We start from the raw sequence: 19979 nt of genomic DNA, 5'->3' as shown, positions 1-19979 counted from the left end.
AGGTTGCCAACCCCTGTACTAGCACAAAAGGGCACAAGAAAACACTCAGTATTGTATATTAGGTCCAAAGAAAACAGGGAGGTCATGTGGAAGTATCTTTATCACACATTATCATCTCTTTCAAAAGGTAAAGATAAACTTTAAGATAGAAATATACTTAGAGGATATTAGTAGAGCATATCAAGGAGTGAATCTATTTCAGGTGACTTTAGAATTGTTCATAAATGTGATTTACTTCTGTCTTCTCATTCATAACTACATCACCCAATGATACCATTTTCCAGAGCCAACTGATTGAAAGTGCTATACAATTTGATTTTTTGTTTGTTTTTTTGTAACTTGTAAAGCAACTATGTGGGCACAGGTTGTAGATTTACAAAGATTTTATCTGGTCTAACAACAGGTTTGTCAATCTAGCAGAGAAAGATATCACATGATCCAGTGGCTGGAAGTTGAAGCTAGACAAATTCAGACTGGAAATAACGCATATATTTTTAATGGTGAGAATAATTAACCATTGGAACAACATTCCAAAAGTCTTAAGGCACTTTCCATCTCACTGGATTGGGGAAGACCTATGGCCTATGTTATACAGGAGGACAGACTGGGTGATCACAATAGTCCCTTTTGGCCTTGCCACCTCCATTGGCTCTGGCTGAATCCTACTCACTGCCTGGGATAGGAAACTTTTGTATCACCCATCCCCAGCTATGTGTGTCCTTTTCCTTCCCACCTTATTTCTTCTCTTTCCTATCCCTCTCCTTTTTCCTTGTGTCTAATAAAAGTCTGTCTTAGCTGGCCATGTTTTGCTACACTGAGCCTGTGACTAAAGAGGTAGTTAAAAGCAATGCCCCAAATAGTGCGATGCCGGTATGAGTTTGCCAGGTCTTGGAGTGGTTAATAAAACCATGTGCTATGCCTGTGTTTCTCCTGCTGTGAGGCCGCAAATAAGAGTCAACACCAGACATAGAAGTTACATTTTCTCCCTTTGCTTTTCTTTTTGATCCCCTTTTATGCATTTGTCTTGTTTTTTCTTCTAAGCGGTCAGGAACGGGAAACTGTAGCCAATGGGAGCTGTGGAAGCGGTGCATCCAGGTAGGAGCAGCATGTGGAGACACGTGTCCCCCCAGGGGCTGCAGGAGCATGCTGGCTGCTCCTGGGAGTGGCAAGGGGCTGGGGCCACTGCAGACAGGGAGCCTGCCTTAGCCTTGCTGCACCGCCTACTGGGAGACGTTCGAGGTAAGTGCCATCTAGCAGGAGCCTGCACCCGAAGTGCAAGCCCTGAACCCCCTCCCGGAGACTGTACCTCATGTCCTCTCCTGCACCCAAATCCCCTCCCACACCCCAACCCGCTGCCCTAGCCCTGACCCCCTTCCTGGAGCCAGCTCCCTGTATCCACTCCTGCACCCCAAAACACTGCCCCAGCCAGGAGCCCCCTCCTGCACTCAAACTCCCTCTAAAGAGAGAAAATGTAAGTAATAGGGGAGGGGAAGGGTGTAATACTAGAGTGTGCTGGGTTCTAGGAGACTCTGAAAGGTGTCGAGAAGAGCCATGTCTTGGAGGTTTGAGTTTTCAGATTCAAATGTCCAACTAAATTTAGAGGCATGGGTTTAATTACATCCCTCTGAAGAAAACTGCAAGCACCAGTTCACAAATCCCTTGCTGAACCAAGCCTCGCAGAGCCCTAACACTTATATATGAAACTTCCCTGAGTATTAAGAAAAACAAAAATTTCCTAAGCATACATCCAGGTAGCTTAGGGTTCAGCCTGTTGCTGTTAGAGTGCATGGCAGACTTAATTCCACTTACCTGGACTACAGCATATTTTAAGGCACATTAATAAACAGAGTTGCACATTGTCAGGTGAAAACTTCACATTGGTTCAGCTATTTTGAAGCTAGTACTCATATTAATACTGAAACGTCAGCACTACGAAGTAGGTTGAGTTCAACTTTTATGGGGTTGGAGTTTAATATTTTTCAAGTGCATGTTTCCTTATTTTAAAGTATTTTTTGTTTTTGTCTCTTTCGATGTAATGACTCAACAAGAGAAGATTTCTTCTTCTAGATGGTGCAGTTGCCTAGGGAGCCCATTTCTCAGTAATGGTACTATGAAGTAACAAATCTGTGTTTCTTTACAGTTAATTTGATTAGTGATAGCCCTAATTCCATAATGTTATAAAATAATTCAGCATAACAACAGAGTTATTTCCCCTTAGCTATAGAAATAGAAACAGAAAGAGAGCTAGTCAGCCTGTCATTTATACTGGTGTAAATCAGGAATCGTTTCAATACCACCAGTGAAAGGGAGAATAGGATTATGTATCCTATATGTACAAACTGAAGTTTGAAACGGGAATAGTCTTAGACTAGTACATCTCTTGAAAGAAGGAAGGATAGCAGTCCTAAGCAATTGCCATTTGAGTGAAGAGATGCCAGAGGAGTAATATTCAAGTGACCGTATATAGAGGAAATTAAATAGTTTGCTCATTAATGACAGTACTACAGACCCATATCACTAAAAAGTAGCACTGACATTACAAGATCTGTGCACTGAACATCTTAAAAGGGTTGGGAAAGGGAAGGTAAATCTAATTAAAAGGAAAAGTTAAATATTAACAGGTCCATTTCTTCTCTCACAACAGGGTAAATCAAGAGAAATGATGAACATAAAAGGAAATGCACCAGTGTAAAACAAGTATAGGAACCTAGTTCTATCCATTGTACTCATGTTAAGTTGTACTGCTCAAGTAGTCTCATGGATTTATTTGCTTTACATTGAAATCAATGGGCCTACTTGAGGAGCTGAGTGCAAAAGGAGTAGCAGAAACAGGGAGAAGAGAATAAAGTCCAAAGTATCTTTAGAATAAAACATTACATTACATAACATATAGAACATTTCAAAGTTCTTTGCAAATGTTAATTAAGCCACACAACACCTATGTGAAGAAGGCAGCGGGACATTTTAGATGCAGGTTTCAACACAAAGGATGGAAGTGATTCATTAAAGGGCATATAGCAAATTAAAGGCAGACTCTGAAGTAGAAAACTCAGGACTTGTTTCAGATCTATAGAAAACACTGTTTACTGTAATTTAGAATCCTCTCCTACATTTCCCCAGTAACAACATGATAAAAGAAGAATTTCTAATCATTCTACATTTATCCTGAAATGTTTTTCCACAAGCTGAGAGGTACATGACATTTAGGAGTAAATCATCTCTTTTGTTTCTGTTTGAAGTGGTGCGACAATCAGGGTCCAGATGCCCCAAACAGAGAACAGGAGGTCTTCACCCCAAAGAATAAGCAATTGAATCAACTGGTTTTATACGTTGTTACTGTGTATAAATAGGTCAAGTAAAGTCTTTTATGAAACGTTGTCGTTTTCTGAACTTGATGTCATTAGGAAATATGTGTGCAGGTTATGGATATAAATATATGTACGTGCAAAAAATTGGAACTGTGGTGCAACCACAGCATCACCTCAACAGGGAGTGAAGCAATCAAGCAGGGAGGGGCACCTTCCAGGATAGATTTTTACACAAAACCATTTGCAATCAAATAACCATTCTCCAGCCAGGTAGACACACAAGAACATGAGAACGGCCATACCGGGTCAGACCAACGGTCTTTTTAACCCAATATCCTCTCTTCCGACAATGACCAATGCCTGAAATGGGCGGCAAGTATAATAGGCCAGGGAGGCTCTGCCTCCCCTAGCACAGGCACTGTCCCATGCAGGTTCTGGGGTGGCTAAGGAAGCACTATGTGCTATTCAGCTTCTTGGGTTCATCAGCAATCTCCCTGGAGTCCAGGGAGATTAGAGATAAATCCAGTATGCTGTCTGAGTAACACATAACACCTCCTCAGCCACTCTGGAACCTGCATGGAGCATCAGGGCTTTGGCCGTGGAGGGGGTCTTGAGGCTCTAGCCATGGAAGGGTGGCCAAGGGGGCTTGGGCCATGGGGAGAGTGGAAGGAGTGGAGCCAAGGGCTAGCCTCCCCAAAATGGGGCTCCACCATAATGCCAGATGCTTCAAAGGGAGTGAACAGAACAGGGCAATCAGAGTATTAGGGACACCCAGAGCATGGACTTGCATCCCTTACCATCTTGGCTAATAGTCATTGATGGACCTATCCTCCAGGAACTTATCTAATTCTTTTTTAACCCAGTTATAAGTCTTGGCCTTCACAAAACCCCTGGCAACAAGTTCCACAGGCTGACTGTGTGATCTAAAAAAGTACTTCTTATGTTTGTTTTAAACCTCCTACCTATTAATTTCTTCTAGTGACTCGTGGTTCTTGTGTTTTGTGAAGGGGTAAATAACACTTCTCTATTCATCTTCTCCATATCGTTCATGATTTTATAGACCTCTATCATACTGCCTTTCAGCCCTCTCTTTTTCAAGGTGAACAGCCCCAGTTTTTTTAATCTCTCCTCACAAGTTCCACACACCTAATCATTTTTGTTGCCTTTCTTTACACCTTTTCCAACTCTAATATATCTTTTTTTCAGATGGAGCAACCAGAACTGCACACAATATTCAAAGTGTGGGCGTTTCCATCTTATCCATCCCTTTCCTAATGGTTCCTAACATTCTGTTAGCTTTTTTAATTGCCACTGCACATTGAGTAGATGTTTTCAGAGAGCTATTCATGAAGGCTCCAAGATCTCTTTCTTGAGCGGTAACAGCTAATTTGGACCCCATCATTTTGTATGTATAGTTGGGATTATGTTTTCCAATGTGCATTTGCACTTTGCACTTAAACTGAATTTTATTTGCCATTTTGTTGCCCCGTCACCTAGTTTTCCGAGATCTTTTTGTAACTCTTTGCAGTCAGATTTGGACTTAACTTCCTTGAATAATTTTGTGTTGTCTGCAAACTTTGCTGCCCCACTATTTATCCCTTTTCCAGATCATTTATCAATCTGTTGAACAGCAGTGGTCTCCTTGGGGCACTCTGTTATTTACCACTTTCCATTTTGAAAGATGATAATTTGTTCCTACCCTTTGTTTCCTACCCTTTAACCAGTTACTGATCCATGAGAGGCCCTCTTATCCCATGACTGCTTCCTTAGCTGTAGAGACTTTGGTGAAGAAACCTGTTTAAAGGTGGACCATTAAAAATTAATAGAATGACTTTGAAATTGAAAAGAAAACCCCAGTCTAGGGGTTAGTGTATAGTGTTTGCTGTAAGTATATGAATGTTGGGAAGGAAAGATCTCTTACCTCCTCTTTTGTTTAGCTTTGCATACCCTGGTGAATAGCTACTAGTCATAGATGATGAACTGCTGAATGAGGAGTGGGATAATGCTGAGACCAGTGGCTCATCACATTTTTCTGAAAGACAAAAGAAAAGTAATACATTTATTTCCACATTGCTGTTTAAATGTGTCAGACACACTAGAGAGAATCTATACCTTGGCCATCTTTTCTAGTTGCTTGTGTGGCGCTCATTACAAGAGTATCTGAGAGCATCACCATTGCATTATAGACTCCGGAGTAGTAGGGAAGTACTATCATCCCCATTTTGCAGAGGAGGAACTGAGGCACAGGCAATCTACTAGAGATAGAGTCCTAGCCACTTGGATGTCCCTCCTCTCATTAAGAATGCATAAATTAAAAAAATACCCTACTGCATTTGAAATATCTTTTGGCAAGATAAAATAAAGGCAGTAAACATAATTATAGCAATTATCAGATTAATAGAGGACAATATGTGCACTTTCAATACTTGATCAAGATGTTAATAACCTGACAGTTTTATTCATAATGTATCCAAGAAAATAATTAACTTGTAATCTATGCAGAACTACAGATTGCAGATACAGTGAGAAAAAATGGAAAGATAAGGGATGTGTCTTTTTTTAAGTAATTTTTATAATCCTTTCAAGCACTATCCATCTATTTTGCATAAGATAAAGGTGGTTAACTTGGTGTTATTGTCCAAGATGGAGAAAAAAAATCAGAATTTCTGCTTTGTATAACAAAGAAGAGAGTTTAAAACAAAATCCTTTCCTATTGTTGGATCAAATTATATAAGTAAAGGTGGAAATGATTGGCTTTAGATATCTCAGTTGCTTAGAACAAATAATATGTAGATTTTTATTCTAGTTTCTCTCATATTTCTGTGTGAATGTGAAATATATGAGTTTTAATACTCTCCTACATCTTAGGCACAAAAATTACTCACTACAGAAAAATTAAAAATAACTACTCCAAACAGTTCAGATAATTGTTTTAATGCACACACCTCCGCAGAGGCTCTGCTATAAAGGTAAAACATTTCCTGTTTATATGAATACAGAAAGTTAGCTCAATCCCAGATGGGCAGCATCTCTACCACAAAAGCACAGCACTTAATTTTGGTCCAATTAGAAGATCATGATCGGGGAGAGACTAAGAATGGTTCTTGCATGTAGAATGAATTAACTGTAACCTCAAGAGAGGGTGTTTACTATGGGTCAAGTAGAGATCATGAGTGAGGTAAGTCATTTATAATGATTCTGGTCTACTAATATTTCCAGTCACGAATAGTTTCTCCTTTTCTCTTTCTAAATAAGCCAAATGTATCTCTCTATATAATGCAAAAAATGTAAAGAGTTCCACAACTATGAAACAAAACAATAAAATAGAAGGGGATTCTCATTCAAGCTAATTAGTATTCTAACATTTAACAGTCTAATGTAGATGCCCTCACAAATTAGCTATGGTTAGTTAAGAAAGGGGAGAGGGGATATATTTCATATTAGCATAGAAATATAGGCAAACACTAGATAAAAGGACAACTGTTAATTGTTCTAATGACTATAAAGCACATAATTTCTATCTTTAATGACATAATGGGGTTTAGCCAAATTGAAAGAGGGGGAGATTTGCTTTAAATTCTATTTCTTCATTTTGCAAAACAGAACTTTTGAATTTTGTTATTGTTTTAGCCCCTAATTACACAACAGAATGAAGACAGACAGATCTCCGCATTGCTTCAGAGTGAAATTCCAGGTACACACAGAGGCTTACATCAGGGATCTCAAACATGTGCCCTGCGGAGTTATTTCTTGCAGCTGCCAAGCTCCTCTCACCCACCACTCCCGCCCCCCAGTGCCACCTCCCCCGCTCTTCTGCCGACCTCCAGGCACTTAGCGCTTTCCAGGAGGGAGGAGAGAGGAGCGGGGAGCCATGCGCTTAGGGGAGGAGGTGGAGAAGAGATGGGGCAGGGGTGGGGATTTGGGGAAGAGGTTGGAATAGGGGCAGGGAAGGGGTGGGAAGAGGTGGGGAGGGGCAAGGCCTCATGGAAGGGATGGCATGGGGGCAGGGCTGGCGGGGGGGGGGCTGTATCTTTATATGAAAAGGTGTCAGTGATGCAGCCCTCTGGCCAATGTACTAGTCCTCATGCGGCCCTCGTGGTGATTTGAGTTTGAAATCCCTGGCTTACATGGTGGTCTCATTGAATCCTGAACAGTGGCATCACAATAGCACATGAGAACTAGAATGAGCACTGGTTCAACTGCTCATTATAAATATTATCAAAAACTTAGACTTTTTCCCCTAGTGAGTTATTCATAAACAGAACATTTTCTAATGTATTTGGTAATTGTAAGTATTTGTCAAGCAGTTTGGATAAATCATTTTTGGCCTATAGCTTGTTCAGAAAATTGTTTATTTCAGCAGTTCATTCTAGTGCTATGTGGCCAGCCATGTAAGTCACATGACATTATCTCTGATCCTTGGTTGGATGGTTGAAACACTTTCAGAAAAATATTTAATGACAAAGTGCAACTAAGAAATAAACTTCCAGGACAAGTTTTTTTTGCTGATAATCAATAATAAACAAGATCCAAAGTCTCTGAATATTGAATACTCACTATTAATGAATATTATGATTACATTTTGAGTTGACCCTATGACTTAAATTTACAAAACGTTTCATGCATCAGGGGCTCTGTTTTCAATTTAGTTTCTTATCTTACACTACTTGACCAACTGGCCTAGAAACTAATTACAAACCAAAAGTTCAGTTGGCCCATCAGCTACAATGGATGACAAATAAATAAATGAAGGGGTTTTTTTTGTTTAGTGTAGGTATTAGTAATAAGGGTGTCAGAGAGAGAGAAAGAAAAACTTAGACTTGTTTTTATCTTGTTGGTGCACCTTCCGGATAAATACCATACTGCTTAGGAATCAACACACCTATTTTACAAACCTATCAGAAAGATTGCAGTTCCTACTTTATCTCATCTACACTAGGAATGAATGATCAACTGATGTAAGCACAGAAGAAAAGGTTTATTATGATGAGGATGCTACATGATGTCTGATCCTTCATTCCTTGCGCATTCAGACCTCCTATTAGACAAAGGTTATATTAAAAAAAAACACATTCTTCAATATCTTTTTATCATCAAATCCTTAATGTTATGTGCTTTTTCTCTGTAGTTCCACATTTTCTGGACCATAAACCCTTTTATGCAATATTTCCTTTGAGGAAAAAAATGCCTGCATCTTGATATGAAAAAAAGTAGAAATGAGAAAATCTATTTATAAAGTACATTAACAAAATACAATAGATCTCTCTAGTGTCAGAACTAGACAGAGATCATTGAACATAATGGGAGGCTATGGGTAGATTCTTAAGAATATTTGTGGAATAAAAGATTTATCCTGATGGCACGTTGAAAAATATGAAAAAAGGTAAAGTGGAACATTTCAGCCGAGTCCTCCTTTCCAACAATTATCTATATGGGAAACTTAAAACTGGATTTTAGACAAGCTGTTCAGAGACAGCACTCTGCAGCTGAAAGAGATAGCTCCACAGAGCAGGTGCTGATCAGAAGCTCTGTTCTCTCACCAGTTCTGGTAGCCAATGAGAAGATCATAACATATAAGGGCTTCTCCTCCCATTTGGAAATGTCCATTACTGCTATTGCACTTTAAATAAATCAAAAGAAAAATATATAAACATGATTAGAAATGGTGCTACTATTGAAATCACTGTCCCTTGTATGTATTGTCCATGTGGGCACCTCACATAGTCTCTCCCAAAAGATAGAAGGAATGAAATAAGGAAGCTGAAAATGAAATTGGACCCCTGTAAGCAGTGCCATGGCAACATATTCTAGGCCTGGTTTGAAGACTAAAATCTGCCCTCCACTGTGAAAAACAAAAACAAAGAAACTTGCAGTCACTACTAAGTACTTGTACAAAAGGAGCCTTCTGTAAAGCACTCTCATTAATCAGCTAAACCCAGTCTTATCTACCTTGCTTTCCAGTTCTCTCTCTCTCATTCTCTCTCTCTCAAAACAAACACAACCAACAACAAAACACAAACTAGATCACATAACTTTTCCTGCCCTATGGACTCTCTTAGATAAGTCTGGGTTACTTGTAGCTTTCTGAAAAACTCCTTTCATTAGCAGACACAGACACTGAAAGACAGCAAAAAATAGGCAGCGCTGGGTCTGTGCTACGAAAACTCACATCTAAAGACCTTTTCTGAATGAAGCCAAGGAGATCAACTGGCTCCTTCATTTCCAAGTCATCCTTAAAGACACACACACAAAAAACGGGCTAAGAAATCTGTTTTGCTCTTAGAAGGCTCAGAGTAGCTGCTTACTAAGTTTCAAGCATGTCTCTTTGGATAAGTCTACACAGGAAGCAGGAGCTCACAGCAGCAAGTATTAGAGCCAGGGTATACAAACGCAGGCTTCTGATATGGTCCTAAAAATAACTGTGGAATCAGATTCATAGACTCTAGGACTGGAAGGGACCTTGAGAGGTCATTGAGTCCAGTCCCCTGCCCTCATGGCAGGACCAAATACTGTCTAGACCAGCCTGGATAGACATTTATCTAACCTACTCTTAAATATCTCCAGAGATGGAGATTCCACAACCTCCCTAGGCAACTTATTTCAGTGTTTAACCACCCTGACAGTTAGGAACTTTTTTCCTAATGTCCAACCTAAATCTCCCTTGCTGCACTTTAAGCCCATTGCTTCTTGTTCTAACCTTAGAGGCTAAGCTGAACAAGTTTTCTCCCACTTCCTTATGACACCCTTTTAGATACCTGAAAACTGCTATCATGTCCCCTCTCAGTCTTCTCTTTTTCAAACTAAACAAACCCTATTCTTTCAGCCTTCCTTCATGGGTCATGTTCTCTAGATCTTTAATCATTCTTGTTGCTCTTCTCTGGACCCTCTCCAATTTCTCCACATCTTTCTTGAAATGCCGTGCCCACAACTGGACACAATACTCCAGCTGAGGCCTGACCAGCGCAGAGTAGGATGGTCACCCCCCTTCCTAGGTTTTAGAGCCTGAGCTCCAGCCCAATTCTGAACATTTACACAGCTAGTTTTAACACTATAGCACAAGCCCAAGTGTGTAAACCTGGGCTCTGAGACTCACTGCCACAGGTTGCTCCTTACTGCATAAATGTACTCTAAGGTCTTTGCTGCTGAGACTTTTCAGTTTCTCACCCATCAAAAAAACAAACTTTTCTCCAACTTCATCCTAATGCCCATTTGTGTTACATTGTGGCTAAGAGGGGGGATGAAAACCTCAAATTCAAGAACTTTTTTGAGATCTGTTGACCTTTCATATGGCTGTTTTCTCCATCGAAATCTTTTCTTTTTGAACTTTGTGGCTATTCCAAATGTTTCAGCCTGTGAAGCAGCAGCTTCCTTATATCCAATGAACCCAGAAGACCATAATTCTGGTAAAGCATCTGAAAGGCCACCAAGTAAACCACAAGTCATTTGAACGTCAATATCTGGACACAACGTTTTGCTCACAAAGTTAATTTTTGATAAAACAGTATAAAACATCTTGGCCAAAACCACACAGACAAAAACACTGAAATGTTCTCTTGCAATCTATCATCTCCCAGTTTAAATTCTGGCATACGGTTGGGTGAAGCTTTGATCTCAGCGAAACATCAAGAACGCCCCTGAACCCGATTTCATAGTGGATGGATTGCCTCTACCCTTGCCGACCATCTCATTTTAATATGGTGTTTTACTGTAATACTAATGTCCTTTTTCAACACATCCTAATGACTCAGTGAGTGCAACACATGGGAGGAAATATGTGTACTGATTTACCTGCTCAATTCCATTTTGAACACCTTTGTATACTGCAGCCATATCAGCTCCGTTGTCACAGATGTGTCCCTTGCAAATCAGCCTATCTAAACATTCTTTTTTCAGCTTCTCTAAAATAGCATCCATAATATCCTGTCCTGTTTTGGCCTGGATAGCAACAAAATCTATAAAACATGAAACAGGGCCCTGACTATACAATTCGGGCCACACTTGGGGCACTACATGGATATTGTTCGGGCTCTATTCAGAAGAAAAAGTGAGAAATAAACCTCTTCTCCTTGCAAAAACAAAGAAAGAAAATAACCCAGGGCCCTTTATGGGCCTAGGCCAGGGATTCTCAAACTGGGGGTCGGGACCCCTTAGTGAGTTGTGAGGTAATTCCTGGGGGGGTCGTGATCTGTCAGCCTCTACCCCAAACTCTGCTTTGCCTCCAGTATTTATAACGGTGTTAAATATATAAAAAGTGTTTTTAATTTATAAAGGGAAGTCACACTCAGAGGCTTGCTATGTGAAAGAGGTCACCAGTACAAAAGTTTGAGAACCACTGGCCTAAACAGTTCCTCTGAAAGAGGGCCTAACTCCCTTTGCATGTCCTTGCCTGTAGGTCAATAATTTAGATATCCATCTTGTGAATGTAATGGCTATTTTAATCACTAGCCTTTCACCAACATGCCACATGTGATGCATATGCCCTTCATATACTTTGAGGCTACAGCTTGGCTTTTCCACTAGCTTGAAATGGCCAGGTTTGGGAACAAGTTGCGTAAATGATGTAGATTTCCTGCGGTGGTATTGTATGCTCTCCAGCATGCACTTTTCAACTATATCAATTTTTAATACTTATCTTGGGGGAGCATCTAATAAGCAGGAAAAGAAACCGCAAAAGATCTCACTTTCAGGTTGCCAAAAATCACTCTCATGTAAAAATCTCTCTTTATGCTAAAAATCTCCCTTAAGTGAACTTGTGAGTTAAAAGAAAGGGTTCTATTTTAAATGAATAGACTGCTAAAATGCTATTAGAATTGCTTTAATAACTTATGATAGTATATAGCCCAAAATAATTTAAATTAAAAGCTTGCTTATGTAGGGCAAGAGAACATTTCTAAACCTGAATGAGATTTCCACTATAACCTAACTTCATAGCCAGAAACGGTGTGATGCTATAGCGGGGGACAAATCAAGGAACCTCAGTTTTCAGTTTTCACTGTTTTCTGCAGAATCCAGTCTTTCACTTACTAAAAACAGAATCATAATCCTTTTTGATAGAGATATACAGTTGTCTTCCCCATATAAGTCAATGTACTGTGACCTGTTAATCAATTACAGAACAGTGCCTCCAGCCAGAAATAGCAGCAACAAAGGAATAAACTCTACCCCACACCATTTATATCAGAACTGTGTTAATGCCAAAGACAGCTTGGGACTGTTTAAATGTTATCATTATAAAGCAAGAATAGTCTTCTTCTCTACTCCATTTTGTCCAAATAGCCTTGGCAACAAGAGCTTCTGCAACCATAATAGGTATAATGTAACTTCAATTGCACTTACATTCCAGTTCTGAGGAAAGAGCGAGTGTTTTTTTCCAAAAGGGCTCTTTATATGGGCAGACAAAGGCAGAAAATTGCATGCTTATGTCCTGCTCTTTACCGTGGGTGAAATTCACCCCCATGCAGAGAACACACACAAGTCCCGTGCTAAGATTTTATTCAAGACCTCTGAAATTTCATTAGGTTTGGAGTTCCACCTGAAACACTGATTGAACCTGTCATTTTGTTTAACTAACAATATCAAAACCACCAGTCTTCAAGTGCTTTAGAGTGACCAAATCTACACTGGACTTGAATCTGACACATTCTGTATTCATTTGGTAAAGCTAGGAACATTGATCAGAGATGGACATGGATTTTATTGTCATTCCTGCATACCTGTAAACATTTTGAAGTGGCTGTTCTTTTGTGGATTTTAACTTTGAACTCAAAGGATGAGAGAGATTACAAAGCTAGGACTGCTCCTAAATTATGCAAGAGGTCTGCATTCTTCAGCACTCTGGTGCTACAAAAAGGAAATTCTGCATTGACTACAAATAAATATAATAGGGGTTCTTTCTGTGGCAAATTCTAGGACTGTGAAATAACTGAGAATACACAGAATTTTTCCAATATGGCCACTGCTCACACTTCCACTTGAAAATGTCCATGAATGTGCTCAATGCGATTTTTTGTCTGTACATTAGCAATTAGATTCCAACATGGTTCATTTGAAGCTAAACTTTTTGAACTTCAGGGATTGCGAGAATCCATGTGAACCATACATAAAGACCTGCCAGACACTTGGAACTAGTTTTAGAAAGGTTCAGATAGCTCTTTGGCAATGACGAGATTCTTGTGACACATGCCGATAACTGAATGGAAGTCTGCACAAGTAAATTTCCAACGTAAATGACTCACTGCCCTTCCCTTGATATTTTTAATTTAATGCATTTTTTTTATTTTTGAATGTCTCCAGTTTCTGACATGACTCATTGTTTCAGTGCACTTTTTAAAGCCTGGCAAACTGAAGCAATGAGCAAGAGATAATTGTGCTATTTTTTTAAAGCCTATATTGAGTCACATTACAGCATCAATCATTCAGAAGATGCCAAAGAAACATCTGAAGCAAAGTCAGCACTTTCTCTATGCATTTTCTCCTGTCATCTCAAATTTTTATACCTAATAAACATGGTGGTTCATATAATAAAGGCATCTGGAACGAGACCCACAAACGCTGTTAAATTTGTAGGCCTAGATTCACTCTTACTGATACAGGAAGGTGCAAATCATCCCTTCTTGCAACAGCCTTGCCTACTGTGCACTTCACTGGAAATCACCTAGGAAACTAAACCAAACCGGAAATTCATTAATACCCTCTACCAAACCCAGAAAGATATGGGACGAATGGGTGAGATTCATGGTGGAGGGCAGAACAGGAAAAGGCCCTCATCTGCTTTGCTTTCTGTCATCAAATGCTCTCTGCCCCAGCCACCTCACCCAAGCTCTGAGGCAGGACTAGGACCATCTATGAGAGACCTCCTATTAGGGGTACTGCTTCATTAGCTGACTGTTACAACAGACGCACACACCCCTCTGCTGGCATCCTCCTGCCCGACAATCACTGCTAAGGCCACATGCATTAATCTTCACTTGTGGCCCCACAGATACATGGATGGCAGAGACTGTCTAAGGGTTTTATTACATCTTCATGTCCCTTAGCCACATCTCTTCTTCCAGCAGACTCCTCAAGTTGATGGTATTAATTACCACTTAATGCCCTCTCTGGGCTGACTTTCTGCCACTCAGTGACCTCATCATATTCTGCACCAGCAGAAGCTAGAGCAGACTGAGTAACTATAGTCAGTATATTAAAAAGTAACATGCAGGTTGAATAGTGCACACTGCTGGAGTTAGGATTTTGCAAGAAAATATGCAGAGAAAAGAAAAGCTGATTATTACTAAATAGAAAAGTAAGGATTACTATGTGTTATTCATAATGTGTATTGCCATATAAAAAGATGAATCTGAAAACTAAGAACTTAATTCTGTAAACGTTTATGCATGTGAACTTTACTAGTAACATCACTGAATTTTGGTGATACGAGAAACCTGGGGAGGGGAGAATTCTGCTTTTTGTTTGTTTGCAGAAGGGTACTCAAGTGCTTAGTGTCCTAACTGCAGAATATGACTTCTCTAACAATGTTAACTTTTCTCATTAGAGTGGTCTTTTTGGAGTAGCTATAAAGGGACTTTCTCCAGACCACGCTTATTTTCTTTATGTTCAGATAGTGCTGGCATGGGTGGGCTAGAAACAGCATGAGGAAGTGTCTGTCTGGACTTTTTAAGTAGCAGGAGTAGTAGGCATTTCCTTGCTGCTTTTCAGGGATGTGCTGGAAGGGCATCTGGGGTGCTCCCAAGAGTCCTTGCCAAAATTCTGAAGGGAAGATGGGGATGATTTCCAGCCATCCAATGGGGAAAAGAAATCTCTAGTAACTGGTAAGGTGCAGCTGTTAATAATTACTTATCCCTGGGGCTCTTAAAAGTACTTCTGAAGAGCAAATGGTTTCCCTTTTGAATAGTCCAGATTGCACCAAAGTGTACATGTTTTCAAAAATATTCAGATAGGCCTTGTGTAACTTATAGGGAGGGATGAGTATGATGACCTTATACAAGTTAAATACCATGTTACCCATTTTTGGGAACAAGGTAAACACACTTCCAACAAAGCACAGCTAAACCAAAGTTTGTTTGATTGGTGCATCTGGGTCATTCTGTTTGCCTTTTCCCAGTTCGTATGAAAAGAGCTCACTTCCAAATCTCAGCTCCCCTGAGGAATTACTGTGGAGTATCTCCCCCAGCCATTCTTCCTCCCTCTTCCGTTAAGTCTCTGACTTTCCTTGAATATCATGTCTGCTCATGTAACTTGCAGCTGATTGCTAAACTTATTCCCATTAGCTGGGAAGTGAGTTATACCTAGCATAGGTGAAGCTGAGCCCAGCTCCTCTTAAAGGATCAGCTCACACTGTGACAGAGCCCCTTCTGAATCATAGCCAACACATCACTGATGCTATCATAATGTTGCTGCTGGTCAGCTGTTTTAAGTAAAAACCATTACTGTCAAGCCCAGATTTGGATAATAAAATATGTGTACTCTGTGTTGTTTAGGGAAGATCGGGAGTGATATGCAAACTGGAGAGGCTGTCTAGTTCAGATGTGGCAAGGGTAAGTTACTGCAATACTTGCAACTGACTGTTTGCTGGGTTTAAAATTGCTGCAGCCATTTGTAACTGAAGGGGAAAGAGATGAGTCTATTTGAAGTGAAGTGTTAAAATACAACATCTCAGCCACGAAATATAGAAAGTCATGACTTTCTGACCAAAAAAAAAGGGGGGCTTTTAATCTTCTGATTTTCCCTGTGTAAATAACAGGTCAGTGGGGCATAAACACCAGCATTGCACCATATAAGCAGAAATTTTAAATATTACGTACTAATTACACAGAGAATAGCAGAATACAAGAAAACTATAAAGCCATTTTTAAAAACATTATTAAAAACACAAAATAGCCTGTTTTAAAATCGGAATCATAATGCAAATGTAGGGTGGAGGGTGGGAAGAAAGGCATATCAGCATGGATTAATGTTGTACCATGTGATAAATGCTAGCTAAACTGAAGTTCACCTGAAGAAAAGCTCCGTGTAAGCTTGAAACTTTATCTCTGTAACAGAAGTTAGTCCATTAAAAGCTATTACCTCACCCACCTTGTCTCAGTTTAACTAAAGACCATTTTGTTCCCTTTGAATATTCAGAGAGGCATGTCTGCAGCATGCTCGGAAAGACTAGGCCATCAAGCAGTTGCCAGAAGCAAGAGGTCATGAGATTGCCAAAGTCACTCTGGAATTAGGATAAAGATACATGGGAGCTGGTTTATCTCCTTCTCAGAACCAATATGAATATTAATAGGACTCTTTTTGGATTGCAGACACATCGGTTTCTTGAGACATCCATCCTTGCCATGGTACATAAAATGATTTTATAATATAAAGTGAATGCATGTCTTATTTACCAGAGTGCACCCACCTCAAAGAGAAAGAATAAATAAGCATAATTTGCTGGAATGTTTTATGAGCTGTTTTGGCTGTCTATTTTAAGTGATGCTAATCTAAGGATCGGACACCACAAAGTAGCTTGTGGTCAATGGCAGTCAATCTAACAAAGAAGTTCTGGACAACGTTATTGAGGAGGACAGCCCGAGCAGGTTTAACAGTGGCTATAAAAGGGAAGACAGTCTTGGGCAACTGCCACAGCTCCAGGCTGAGGACAATAAAGCTCTAGCTAAAGACTTCTTCATTATAGAACAGAAACACATAGCCTTTTCCATAGTGTTCTAAAAAAACTTGTTGATGCAAATAATGACTATATATGACAATGGTTGACAAAGGTCAAGCTAGGTACACCTGATTCCACATACCATTAAGCTACCCTGCCGACCTAGTAAGCTCTATTGCATTAACTATAGCATCAAATAAGTAAGGAGATTGCAATGAATAAAAAAATGCAAAGGACAGGAAAGAGAAATATTTGCAAATGAGGCTGGCTATCAGTTTTTGATAGATTTTGGATGGTTTTGTTAACCTTTGTTCAATGCCTGGTCTATCAAGGACCCCTTGAGAAAGGGTTATGACTGGCTAACACTGTAGGTTTGGTTTGGTTTTGATTTTTTTTTTCTATATATGCTGAATCACAAGCCACCATCACCACCTTCATGGTTAGCCAGCCAGTTCCGCTAGTCATTAGTTTTTGGGATGTGTTGCATCACAAGTCAATATCCACCCACCCACCCCTTCATGGTCAGCTGGCCAGTTACATTGGTTGGTAGAGGAGAAGCAGAGAAGCATAGCTTCAACTTATTTCTGTCCATTTTTTGTTGGCAACATTATAGGTGGTACTCAAGAGCAGTCTTATTCTAAGTGAGTTCAGAATTAGACTTTACGGGTCTTAAAAACTGACAGGTATTTCATCTCCTGATTCCTAGCACTGTACTTCAGCCACAAAACTCTTCTTCCTCTGTTATCTTTGAGGAGAAAACTGTTCTTTTCTCCGATGGTTAAATTATATAATATGCTAAAGCATAATCCATAAATGGTTAAGTAATAAAACACTGATTAACAGACTACACAGAATGTAATAGATTTCATTACAGGTGTAGAAACTGTACAGAAGAACAGAAACTAAGCCTTATTTCTAGTTATCTTACAGACACATACACACAATTACAAAGGGATCTCACAAAACTGGGTAACCAGGCAACAAAATGGCAGATCAAATTCAGCATTGATAAATGCAAACGATATACAACAAAATGATGGGGTCTAAATTAGCTGTTACCCCTCCTCGTCCTCCTCCAGAAAGAGATCTTGGAGTCATTGTGAGTAGTTCTCTGAAAACATCTGCTCAATGTACAGTGGCAGTCAAAAAACTAACAATGTTAGGTACCATTAGGAAAAAAGATCGATGAGGCAGAAAATATGAGAATACCATTATATAAATCTATGGTATGCCCATCCCTTGAATCCTGTGTGCAGTTCTGGTTGCCCCATCTCAAAAAAAGCTAGATTGGAACTGGAAAACAGAGAAGGGCAAGAAAAATGATTAAAAGGGCATGGAACAGCTTCCATATGAAGAGAGATTAACGTAGCTGGGACTGTTCATCTTAGAAAAGAGATGACTGAAGGGGGATATAATAGAGGCCTATACAATTATGAATGGTATGGAGGAAAAGTGTTATTTACCCTCACATATCTCAAGAACCAGCGGTTACCCAATGAAATGAATAGGCAGCAGTTTTAAAATAAACATAGTAAGTGCCTCTTTATACAATGCACAGTGAACCTGTGGAACTCATTGCCAGGGGGATGTTGTGAAGGCCAAAACTGGGTTAAAAAATAATCACTTAAGTTCCTGGAGGATAGGTCCATCAACAGCTATTAGCTAATATGGTCAGAAATGCAACCCCATGCTCTGGGTGTACCTAAACCTCTGACTACTAGAAGCTGAGACTGGATCATTTGATAGTTGCCTTTTCTGTTCACTCCCTCTGAAGCATCTGGCATCAACCACTGTCAGAAGACAGGATAATGGGCTAGATGGACCATTCATTTGACCCAATATAGCCATTCGTATGTTCTTACTAGCTCTGTATTGGTATGCTGCCTTCATTTTTAATCACCTTTTGGAGAAAATCCACAGTTTCTATACTCATAACAGAAACTAACTGGCTGGCTGGCTGACTACTTATCAGTGGCCTGCTGATAAAACCACAGACCAATAGGTGCATAACTGATAAATCATACAGTACTATAGTGATAGTTTTTTCTTTGGAGGAAAAGACAAAATATGTTTACTTCTTTTCCATTTACCTTTTACCTTAGGCTTTCTTTTTAACTATAGATCAACAAAAGTCTAACAGCATCATTTGGACCACACATCTTCCCAATCACAACATCTGAATCGAGAGAGAAATAGTTCAGTGTATTCCTTCACATTTTTTTGTAAAAGAATTCTCTCTCCGCCGTGTTAACTTCTTGCAAGAAGTGATGTCAATTGCATGAGACACTTTATGTCCTAAAGATGCATTGATTTCAAGGAAATATCAATAAAGCGTGCCAGCACAGGTGTTTTATAGCAGAAGACTGACAAGAAATGCATTAACCCCTCTCCCTACCCCTGGCATCTACCACAGGGAATACATTGCCTGCATTCTTGCTAAGAGTTCCTGGAGACAGGAGGATACAATCAACTTAGGTTTGAATAGGGACTGGGAATGGCTGAGCCATTACAAACATTTAATCTATCTCCCCTTGTAAGCATTCTCACGCTTCTTATCAAACTGTCTGTACTGGGCTATCCTGATTATCACTTCAAAAGTTTTTTTCTTAATTGGCCTCTCAGAGTTGGTAAGACAACTCCCACCTTTTCATGCTCTCTGTATGTGTAATATATCAATATACGTTCCATTCTATGCATCTGAAGAAGTAGGCTGTAGCCCACAAAAGCTTATGCTCAAATAAATTTGTTAGTGTCTAAGGTGCCACAAATACTCCTGTTCTTTTTGCGGATACAGACTAACACGGCTGCTACTCTGAAACCAGCAGGGCTGGGGTCCTGTGTGTATCCGAGCTTGCGGGAAGGTCTCTCGCCCCAATGACTAGCGCCTTACCTACGACAAATACAATAGTGCAATCGGAGCATGACGTGAAATATATCGTGTCAGACTGACACGGTCACTGAAATCACGATTGTGTGTGTGTACTGTGCTGCCTTATTGGTGCCATTCACACTAATTTCCATTTCAT

General features: G+C 39.8%; 1 protein-coding gene across 1 annotated transcript in view; it reads right to left on the bottom strand.

Annotated features, from left to right (window-relative positions):
- The window catches only part of CNTNAP2 (contactin associated protein 2), a 1698090-nt gene that overhangs the window by 1167400 nt on the left and 510711 nt on the right, over positions 1–19979 (bottom strand). Inside the window, exon 2 of the mRNA XM_050937667.1 lies at positions 5230–5340. Within this exon, the coding sequence (XP_050793624.1) occupies positions 5230–5340 (111 nt within the window). The remainder of the gene's footprint in view (positions 1–5229; positions 5341–19979) is intronic.

Source organism: Gopherus flavomarginatus, chromosome 2 (assembly GCF_025201925.1).
Source record: "Gopherus flavomarginatus isolate rGopFla2 chromosome 2, rGopFla2.mat.asm, whole genome shotgun sequence".
Lineage (NCBI taxonomy): Eukaryota > Metazoa > Chordata > Testudines > Testudinidae > Gopherus > Gopherus flavomarginatus.
This window is presented reverse-complemented; position numbering and strand designations above follow the sequence as displayed.